The sequence below is a fragment of the Sphaeramia orbicularis genome, chromosome 18, assembly GCF_902148855.1.
Source record: "Sphaeramia orbicularis chromosome 18, fSphaOr1.1, whole genome shotgun sequence".
NCBI lineage: Eukaryota > Metazoa > Chordata > Actinopteri > Kurtiformes > Apogonidae > Sphaeramia > Sphaeramia orbicularis.
In genome coordinates, this window is record NC_043974.1 from 24111192 (window position 1) to 24121968 (window position 10777).

Genomic DNA, 10777 nt, shown 5'->3' on the forward strand with positions numbered 1-10777 from the left:
GACTTGAACCGCTTTCAATCCAAAAGCAGCTCTTTTAAGTGTTGTGTTTGGTGGAAGTTCTCCACACAGGAAAAAGTACTGAGCATTTTTTCCAGAGTCAAAATTATTTTCCTCAAAAAGAGCAAATTTGGCTCTATATTGAGGTTGCAGAGCTCTACCCAAAGAGTAACTTTTACTCTTTTTAGAGAGAGACCAAATGTTATCTGAGTAGTGGCAAGTCCCTGCACAGGAAATTTGCCGGAGCAAAATGTACTCAAATTGAGTACATTTTACTCAGGCAAATTTCCTGTGCAGGGACTTGCCACTGTTTAAAGATGGCCTCCACCCCTGTCTATAGAGCTACGTCACAATTACCCTACTGACAGACTGACAGACAGACAAAGGGGAGTGATCATAGACATACAAGCTGGGAATTTTCCTGGTATTTTCCTGTTCTTGTGCCACTTCACCATGTAACTAAATTAAATGTTGAACCACATTAAAGAAACTTAACTGATAAGCATTTCTTTAAAGGAACTAAAAATGCGAAATTCCCATCAGATGCTATAAAGTAGCCGTGATGAGCTTTACGACTATAAGCGTCATGCGTCTGTTGGGAAATGTATTGCATAACTGTGGCCCAAATCACAAGATCTTTGTTTCAGTTTCACCTTTGCCTTTTATGGAATTTCCAAGACCAGCGTTATTGCACACAGTCAACTAACGATATAAAAGCAGTCAAGTGACATTCCACTTCCTGACATAAATAAAGGTGCGGACAGACTGTGAGAGCCAACAGAAGACAACCACAACGAGAAAAACAAGGTAACCTGTCAAGACTTATACATAACCTAGAGACATTTAAAGACAGGCACAATGACATTTTGTTATTGTTTAATACAACTTTAATATATCTGTTAAATCTGTTAAAACAGGTATAGTGGATTTAACAGGAGTGTAGTTTCAGCAGTGACAGAAGAAGGACTTATATATGAGTATATTAGGAGACATGGAAGTTCTGTTAAGCAGACATAGTGTTACTATTTGTTTTTATAAAGTATTGGTATGTAAAAGTAGCTCAAGTAAAGTCAAGAATGAAAAAAAAAGTTTTCTATTGCATTGGACTTAACTAGGGAGTCTGTCTGTAAAACTGTGTCAACTGGTAGATCATTCAGGTTAAACTGTTTAAGTGCTATTATATCTCAAGAGAAATGTCTGATTTATTCATATAAAATGTAAGAAGCTTAGCAATTTGTCAATAATAGTTTGTTAGTGTCCTGTGTTTCATAGCTGACAGTGAGCTAAAAGTCAAAATGTTGAAGAAAATCAGGAAACACTTCCTGTTTACATGCAGTTAATTACAGGCTGCCCTACTTCTGCTACTCTGTGCACATTTCAGACTATTTACAGTCACTGAACCGCAAAGAAGTCTCAAGAATCTAACTTGTATCCTGTTCTGGTTCAACAGGTTGTTTCCACAATGAGCGCCTCTTCCTCTGAGTTTTTTAAGTGCTCCGTTTGCCTCGATGACTTGACCGACCCAGTCTCGACTCCCTGTGGACACAACTTCTGCAGCCTCTGCCTCAACACTTACTGGGATGGAGCAACCACCATTTCATGCCCACTTTGCCAGCAAGTGTTCAAGAAAAGGCCGGAATTAAAAATGAATGTCCTGCTCAGAGATCTCATCAATCAAAAACAAACAAAGCCTGTCCCCCAGCCACAGGAAAAAACACAAACTGAGGATGTTTACTGTGATAAATGTCCCATAGAGATGAAGGTGAAGGCTGTGAGCTCATGTCTGCACTGTGAGGAGTCTCTGTGTTCAGAACATCTGAAACCCCATAAGAACGACGACAAGCTCAGCACTCATGAGCTGGTGGATCCTGTTCGCAAACTGAAGGCCAGGTAGTGAATAAAAATCTGTGTGTGTGTGTGAGACAGGTGGAGTGTTTGTGATATTTGATTTTTTTAATTTGGTTTATTTGTTCAAAGCTGAATTAACTGAGTTTGTTTACGCTCATTTACTAAGACATCCAACTCACATGTTAGGGTTGAAGCAGGAGTGTCAAACATACAGCTCATGGCCAAAAGTGGCCCTCAGGAAGTTCGCAAATTACACAGAAGACACTGACAGTCAAGGGTGTCACTGAGTCTTGACAAGTTGTTCTAATCATAAAGTTAAATGTCTTTATAATCTATATTTTCTTGCTCCAGATGGCTGTTATTAAATGTTTTGTGCCTTTGAAGATCCACTGTGATCTGCAAATAGTAAATGATAAGCTGAGGGTTAATATTATTTAAACTGCACTTATTTAATCTTATACATCTGAAATATTCTCATTTAAGGCTGTTCACGTTATTCCATTTTTGTTTAGAGACAGTTTGTAAATGTAATTTTACTTGCTGTACTAAAACAAAGAAAACAAATTATAGATGTCATTCTTTAGCCTATAAGTTATTATGCTATTATTTTACTGGTCCGGCCCACTGGGCTGTATGTGGCCCTTTTATATCCTTTAATATCAAGGTTGTTGTTTGGCACAAAATCTTCCGAACAGATAATAAGTAGAGCAGGTCTTCAGGCAGGAGTGAGTGCAAAAAAGTGAGGTTTTAGTCACAAAACAGAAGAAAAACAGTCTCATCAGGTACAACAACCTGCCCCCCCCCCCCCCCCCCCCAAAAAAAAAAAAAAAAAAAAATCATTAACCTTTATACCCTCTATCTGTATCTCACCTACATGGACTGTACCACCTGAACAGGTAAGGGGGGACATGAGCTCATCATTAATCAGAACATGAATACACACCCAAACGAACAATGACATAATTCAATCTGTGCTGACATACATTAAACATATGACCACACCAAAGCATAAATGCAGAGGCTACAGAAATCTGCTTTTCCTCTTTGACCTCTGTGCCTTGACTACTCACAGCAAAGAAACTAATCATACAAACCTGAACTGGCTCTCTGTGTCGAGCACTCGACCTCATATCCACCAAAACCCCCCACCTGATCAATAACTGAAATGTAGATAATAATCAAAACAACTTCACTGATATTATTAGAAACATTCATGCATTCAGTTATTTTAGAATGAGTGCAAATACAGCATTTAAGCAGAGAAAGTACACTTGTTTTTTGTTTTTCTCATCAGTAGAACAGAATATATGATAACTTTCCATAGTAGATACTTTCATACAGAATATTGCAGGTTTTTAGAAATGCTTGAAATGAGAATTTATTTGATGAACTAAATAAAAAAAATTCCCTTGACCCCCCCGGTGGGTTGCAACTCAGTCTTTGGTAATGGATGTGTTACATTAATGAAAGACTGCTTATCAACAGGATATTTATGAGGCCAGAAGGCTTGTGTCCAAATATAAAAGGAGTACATAGTGTACATAAAACAACTGACCTGAATACTATGATACTTTATCATATCAAACATGCAGCCTTTGAACCAGTGCTCATGATGAATTACTCTTTGAACAATGTTCACTATCAACTTTTTATTTAATCATTCATCCTAATTCTGATTCTGTCCACACCTACTTAATATGTTACTTTAGTTTATTCTAAGGCTACATTCTGCAGGCATAAGTGACTCATATCTGCCTTTTTTACCCATTTGTGACCTATATCAGATTTTTTGTAACAATCTGAACACAAATCAGACCCAGGCCACTTTCATATGTGGTTCTAAATCAGATACATATTTGATGCTTTGTAATGTGACTTCAGTCTGTATGGTTATGTCACATTTCATCTGACTTTTACATCATTAAAATGCGATAGATGTCACAATTCTGTGTTGGAAGAGGCAGGACCTGGACACCTCCATGTTTACTTCAATAACCACAGTGGGGTATATGTGATATCAGGGCCTCAGGCTGTTCACATGTGAGTCTGATGGCAGTGGCATGTAATTTGTGATGCAAATTGTAAAAAAACAAAACAGAATTGAGCATTGAGACCTGCTGCGTGAATGCAGTCTAAATGACTCTGTTGGAACAAAGTTAAATAGTACAATAATAGTCATTATCCTGATTTCTATTCAGTTTTGGGCAGTGTTTTTCTTTTCTTTTCTGGATGTTGTTGGACTTTTTTTTTTTTTTTTTTTTTAACATAAATATTAATATAGATGCAATATTTCGCCAACAGGGTGTGTAAGCAGCACAGAACTTCTTTGGAACTGATTTGCCATGATGACCTGGTATGTGTGTGTGTGTTATGCATGAAATCCAGCCACCAAGACCATAAGTGTGTCCCTTTAAAGAACCGCCTGAGACAGAAGAAGGTACAGTCATGTAAAAACGACACACAATCCTGCAGTTGAACCATGATATAGGTCCAGACCACGTGAATTAACTATTATTTATAATGTCCCATGTTCAGGCCCATGTAAAACAAGAACTGGCAGATGTGCAGGAGAAGCTGAAGGACATGAACGACATGTTAAAGAAGTTTAAAGATTCAGATGCGATCAGTGAGGTGAGTAAAGCTCATTATAGTTTCATGGACTGGGTTGCCTCATAACATGAAAAAAGAATTTCACATTCATTAAATATGTCACATGGATTGTTGTTCAGTCTTCCATGATTCAATAAGTTTTGGAAATTAACTTTATCCAGGAGGAAGACGAAAGATTTAATACAACAGCTATACCAGCCATGAAAATGTGTAAATGCAAAAAATAAAAAGAACAATATGTGTAACAATCTAAAAATATGACCAAGGTGTTACTGACAGTGTAGTGCTTTTAGATAGTTTTTGCCTCCTCCAAGTGGCCAAAATGAGCTATTGCAGTTTTTCAGCCTCAAAAGTCAAAGGAAAATGACAGTAACAATTGTTATTCAGAAATAACTGTATAAAAATTGAAGTAATTAATGTTTAAGTATTTTTATTCCACTACAGAAAAACACAGAGACAGACATCGATGACATCATGAAGATCTTCTTGATCTTACAACGGGTGGTAAAAATGAATGAGTCTGGGCTTGTGACCGCTCTCATGATGCTGCAGAAAAAAGCAAAAATGCGCAGTGACTCCATGAAAGAAAAGCTTAAAACAGAAATCAAACAGCTGGAGAGAAGAAAATCTGAACTGGATCAGCTCTCTCAAGCTGTGGACGGATTCCATCTTCTACAGGTTTTTTTTCCTACTTGTTCAGTTAATTATTGATATTAGATCAACACCTTTGACTCAATTTGAGTATTTATAGGTTCCTGAAGGTGCTATGTTTGATTATTTATATTTCTCAGGAATTAGTCAACGATTCTAATAAACAATAATATGTGTTTCTACAGAGCTGGAACTCCATGGGTGCCTCCCCTGACACTGAAGACTGGTCTCAGATCAGTACTTTCAGTGACGCAGCAGTGGGGACTGTGCGAAGCGCTATCAATAAGCTGATCATGGAACTTGCGACCGTGGTGAAACTGGAAATGAAATCACTGGCCACTAAAGGTAAGACTGATGCACGTCTCCTTTAAATAAACAGATAAGGCATTATTGTAAACTTGTCTTTGTTATATTTACCCCACCCCCAAAAGGGAGGCAAGGGGGACTGTTTTTGGTTCGTTTTGTTTTTTCTTTGTTTGTTAATCATCTAGCAGCAAAAATATTGGTTGAATTCATACCAAATTGGGTTTATAGATTACCAGTGACCCAGAATAGATTTGATTACATTTTGGGGATAGTAGGTTAAAGTTAAATTTTTTTATGAATTAAAAAAAAAAAATCCCCATTTACTTATAATGGGCGAAATTTCGAATGTCTGTAGCAGCAAAACTATTGGTTGAATTAATACCAAATTGGGTTTATAGATTACCAGTGACCCAGAATAGATGTGGTTACATTTTGGGAAAATTAGGTCAAAGTTGAAATTTTTAAAGATTTTTTAAATTCTTTGTTTTTCTCCCATTTACTTATAATGGGTAAAATTTCAAATGTCTATAAAAACAGCACTTTTGTTTCAACTTACTTCAAACTATGCACATATATAGAAGCAGTTGATATGTTGACATCAGCACATGCATAGACATGATGACATCAGCTGGATCGATGACAAAATAAGCTACAATATGTGCGAGGGGCGGGGTTTGCTGTGCCTGGCACCACTTGTTTATATTTATATTAGAAACGCACTTGAGGAATAAAAAGCCATGTGTAAATATAAAGCTGGACAGATAGAATTATTATTTTTGTTTATTGTGTCCTTTATTTAGGTGAAATCCAGATCTGGGCAATATAGAAAGTTTCATTGTTATCGTGATATAGGTTTCATCCTGTAATATTTGATAAAAATGTTTTTCTTTTCCCTCTTTTGTATTCTATTTTATTTCCATCATCATCTTCACTTGCATATGTCTCAATGTTTTGTGTTTTATTTCATTTTTCTCATGGATATTTTGATGCTGAGGAAATATTTTACCACTATAATTTAATCAGTATAATAAAGTGATTGTGAAGTCTTTACCATAAAGCAAAGTTGAAAACTACGTCTTTTTCACCTTCTACTCAGGACAAAAATCAACCCAATATGATGTAGCTTTGTGATGACATTACTGATCCCAGTGAAATCCACACAAACAACGTTTATATAGTGTTAATGAGTATATATGTGTAATATCTAGTTATTCACAACAGAGTATGGCGCTAACTAAAGACGAGTTTAAGAACGTAATCACACTGATAAGACTTCCTCAGTCATTTAAAATAGACTTAAATCTCCACCAAATAATGAACAATAGTAATAATGCACTATTACAGGAAGAAAGGGAAACATATTTTTCCAAATTGTGTTCTACATCTACCATTCTTTGAAAACTACTAAACCTAAACAGGCATTTACAAAGCTCAACCATCAAAAGACACCCTATGAAATATTAAAATACTTATAAAACTCCTCTAACATTATGTAGTACCACTGAAGTCACGTCACATTTCTCTTAATGGTTTTTCTAAATCGTTGTTTTTCGATTGTTGCAGTTAGTCAGATTTTTTCAGTTAAAAAAAAACTATGTAAATGATGTTAGCGCCTATGTTTTGCCCCCTTTAAGTTAAGTGGTGTAGCCTAGAAGATGATTTTAAATCTTTTTAATGAAGACCTGAAATCCTTTACTCATGGCTCTTTTTTGCTTGAATGAGCCTCAACAGATTTGTTCATTAATAAACATAAAGCAGTGCATCTGAAGACTAGGATGTACCTATCAGCATTAATTTAACATGAATATGCCATGCATACGTATATGTATACTCTTTGTATGTATATGTATATGTATGGCCTGATGAAGTCTTTTGTTTTTATCTTTTTTTAATGCCCTTACAGAGATAAAGAGAATTCAACAATATGCAGGTAATAACTGTTATGCTGATTTTTTTCACAAATTATTTGTTAACTAAGAAATGCAACCTTTCCTCATGCTTTTACTGTTCTTGTGTTCTGTCAGTGGATGTAAAGTTGGATTGCGACACAGCAAACAATGTCCTGATTGTGTCTAAAGATGGGAAACAAGTGACGAATGGAGGCAGACCTCAGTCTATGCCCGACAACCCGGAGAGGTTTGACACTCTGCTGGGTGTCCTGGGAAAAGACGGGTTTTCCTCTGGTGCTTTCTACTTTGAGGTTAGTACCTTTGCAGTTTTTTTGTTGATTTTCTACTTCATTTTGAGCTTCAGATCTACACCATGTGGACAAAAGTACTGGACCACCTACATATTACACCTACAGGAGCTTCCATGATTACAATAAATCCATAAACATGAATAAGGAGTTGGTTCTTTTGCTGCTATAACGGCTCGTGCATCTGTGGGAATTTGCGTACGTCCATCCAGAAGAGCATTTGTGTGGTCAGACACTGATGTAAGATGAGAGGACCTTGCTCACTGTTCCATTCTAGTAAATCCTGAAGCTGCTGGATGGGGTTTAGGTCAGGGCTCTTTGCAGATCAGTCTAGTTCATACCAAACTCCTCTAAAAACACTGGGGCTAAGTCATGGTGCAACAGAAAACAGCCTTCGTTAAACTCTTTCCACAAATTTCAAAGCATACAATTGTTCAAAATGTCTTGGTAAGCTGAAGTATTAGGATTCCACTTGACTGGATTTAACAGGCCAAGGTCAAATATTAATGCTTTATTCCACCTTCACCAGTGTTTGCAGTCAGTCAGGTTCTACTTGCACTTGTCAAACCCAGACTTATCCATCGGATTTTCAGATAGAAAAGCTTTATTTTTTTTTAAAAAGAGCGATTTTAACAACATCACAGTGAACATTGTTGAGTGGAAACACTGTAATGTTCTGCAACATTAATTCACCAATAAAATAAATGTAGCTTGACTAATGACAGTGGCTGTAGATGCTTGTTTTTATGTTCAGTTAATGATTACATTATGCTGTAAAAGTCCCTTTTTCTTCAGTTTTCTGAGTTTTGATATAATAACCTTTGAATTTACTCTGAGCTTTTGTGAACGTCTACATGATCAGTAAATGAAATATAGGAAAATGTCTGATTTTCAATGAAAAACACAGGCTAAAGATAAGAGGATAATATTATGTTGACTTTGTTGATTTTATCTGTTGTTTTTTATTGTATATTTTTGCTTTGTATTGTGCACGTTGAGATTTGATGTCAAATGTAAAGTGCATTACACATAAAATTTATCATTACTATTATTATTATTATTATTATTATTATTATTAGCATTAGTAGCAGTAGTAGTAATAGTAATAGTAATAATAATAATAATAATAATAATAATAATAATAATAATAATAATAATAATAATAATAATAATAATAATAATAAATGGTCACAAAAAGTTAAGTGCAGTCTTTGTCATCCATAGGTGCAAGTGGAAGGTAAAACCTCATGGGACATCGGAATTGCCTTGGAAACAGTCGACAGAAAAGGCCACGCTGATGTCTGTCTCAGCAACGGCTACGCTGTCCTGATGCTACGGGACGACGTGCTCAAAGCATGTGACCGCCCCCCAGTGCAGATTGAGCTCCCTAATAAACCCAAGAAGATTGGTGTGTTTGTGGACTACGAGGAGGGGGAGGTGGGCTTCTACGACGTCACCAGTGAGGCCCATATTTACTCCTTTACGAACTGCAAGTTTCCTAAAGTGAAGTTACACCCGTACCTGAACCCCTGCATTCATGAGAGCACCAACACAGCACAGATGGTGATCACTCCTGTAATGGAAGTCACCTCATTTTAAAACAACAATGTTTATGCATTTGGCAGACGCTTTTTTTCCAAAGCGACAACAAGGGCATTACCATTGCTTAATTTCAGTGTAAGTTGAGTCTAAATGAATATATTAATTATTTTTATTTATTTCTCAGTGAAGGGTCTTCCTGGGTGCTGAGTGATGCTTTAATATTAGGTTCACTATGCTCCAGGTCTGACAGAGCGTGTCCTCAATGCAAGAAAAGATGCAATAGAATAAACACTGAATCACTATAATAAACTAAACTAATATGGTGAATTACATTGACAACTATTTTTCACAAGCTGTCCAAATCACCATTCTAAAACTTATACCATAAACAGAAAAAATTCTATGTTAGAATTATTATATTGTTGACGTTTTTTTTTTTTTTTTTGCTTTTTCCAGAGTTCTCAACAACTGCTAATGAACAAATGTATTTTCATGTTTTAAATGGCGATATGCGTTCATTGTCAAAAAGCATATTAATTTTTTTGGTGGATGTATTCTGGATTTGTAAAAAGTCAATGTTAAGCAAGTACAATTCAGCTGGTTATATAATACTAATGTATTTGCTTTCAAGAAACACATATGTAAATACTGCTGTAGTTACTCGAGTCTATTTTATTGATATGAATAATGAGGAGACTGCACCGTCCTTTCACTTTTCTTTAATTTGTTGTTTAGTCTGATGCAATGAAGAAGCACTTTAATAAATGCTGTTTTTAAAACCATTTGTATGTGTATTTATGTGACAATGATGGCATTTTTAATAGAACTATAAAGCAAAATACTATCAGGAAAACAAATGGTTCCAGTCATGACTCAATTCTAAAATTGAAATATTAAAATGTTTTTGGCCCTAAACAGTGGTTGGAGTGCCTTTTAGAATCAGTAGGCTTGTGGATCTTCTATAATACCTACCAGTGTATGCTTTCTTCACATATATATCTATTTATTTAAAAAAAAAAAAAAACTTAGTCAGAGGATTCTCATTGATTAGTCAATATTTCTTGGTGCAAGGAATATATTCAATGTGTGATATGTAGGAGAATTTAACTGCTGAACCTGAACATATACATAATTGATATGTGAGATTGGTTTGCAGCCATGTTTCATTCTTTTTTTTCTGTTTGTCTGTTTTATAGCACATGGCATTCAATGTTAATGTTCATTACTGTCACCCACTATATTCAGGTATGGAGTGCAGAGTTAATATCCCCTTTGACTAAAAAGCCCAGAATGGACAAACTGGCTGTAATGGGGCTTTCACTCCTACCTTGTTTGGTGTCTTTCCAGTCTGACCCGGATCAAATTTGCAAATGTGAAGTGTCCTCTGGAGGATCCGGCCAAATATCTGGTCTTTGGTCAATCTTTGGTGGTTGCTGGAAGAAAGCATATATATTGCATTATGCTGTTTCTAATCAAGACAATTATTTCATGTAAAAAAAAACAAAACAAAACTTTTACATTTCTTGGCCTAAGAAGGATCTGTCCTTTTTTTAGTCTTGTGTGTTTATGAATTTTTCTTATTTTACTATTGCTACAGGTCCAAAAATACATTTCACTGTGTATTGA

The 10777-nt window shown here is 35.8% G+C and overlaps 1 protein-coding gene across 1 annotated transcript; it reads left to right on the forward strand.

Annotated features, from left to right (window-relative positions):
• Nucleotides 1-714: 714 nt before the first annotated feature.
• LOC115438183 (E3 ubiquitin-protein ligase TRIM11-like) lies at nucleotides 715-9933 on the forward strand. Its single transcript, XM_030161615.1, has 9 exons — nucleotides 715-804; nucleotides 1448-1887; nucleotides 4147-4282; nucleotides 4381-4476; nucleotides 4900-5133; nucleotides 5292-5451; nucleotides 7316-7342; nucleotides 7437-7612; nucleotides 8834-9933. The coding sequence occupies exons 2-9, from the start codon at nucleotides 1460-1462 to the stop codon at nucleotides 9206-9208; spliced, it is 1632 nt and encodes a 543-aa protein (XP_030017475.1). The 5' UTR covers nucleotides 715-804; nucleotides 1448-1459; the 3' UTR covers nucleotides 9209-9933.
• Nucleotides 9934-10777: the final 844 nt, after the last annotated feature.

Excerpts from the sequence above, each read along its gene's own strand:
- LOC115438183 (XM_030161615.1), top strand. The coding sequence starts at position 1,460 with ATGAGCGCCTCTTCCTCTGAGTTTTTTAAGTGCTCCGTTTGCCTCGAT. Across the intron at positions 1,888-4,146 it reads GTTCGCAAACTGAAGGCCAG|GGTGTGTAAGCAGCACAGAA; the intron begins GTAGTGAATAAA and ends TTTCGCCAACAG. Across the intron at positions 7,613-8,833 it reads CTGGTGCTTTCTACTTTGAG|GTGCAAGTGGAAGGTAAAAC; the intron begins GTTAGTACCTTT and ends TGTCATCCATAG.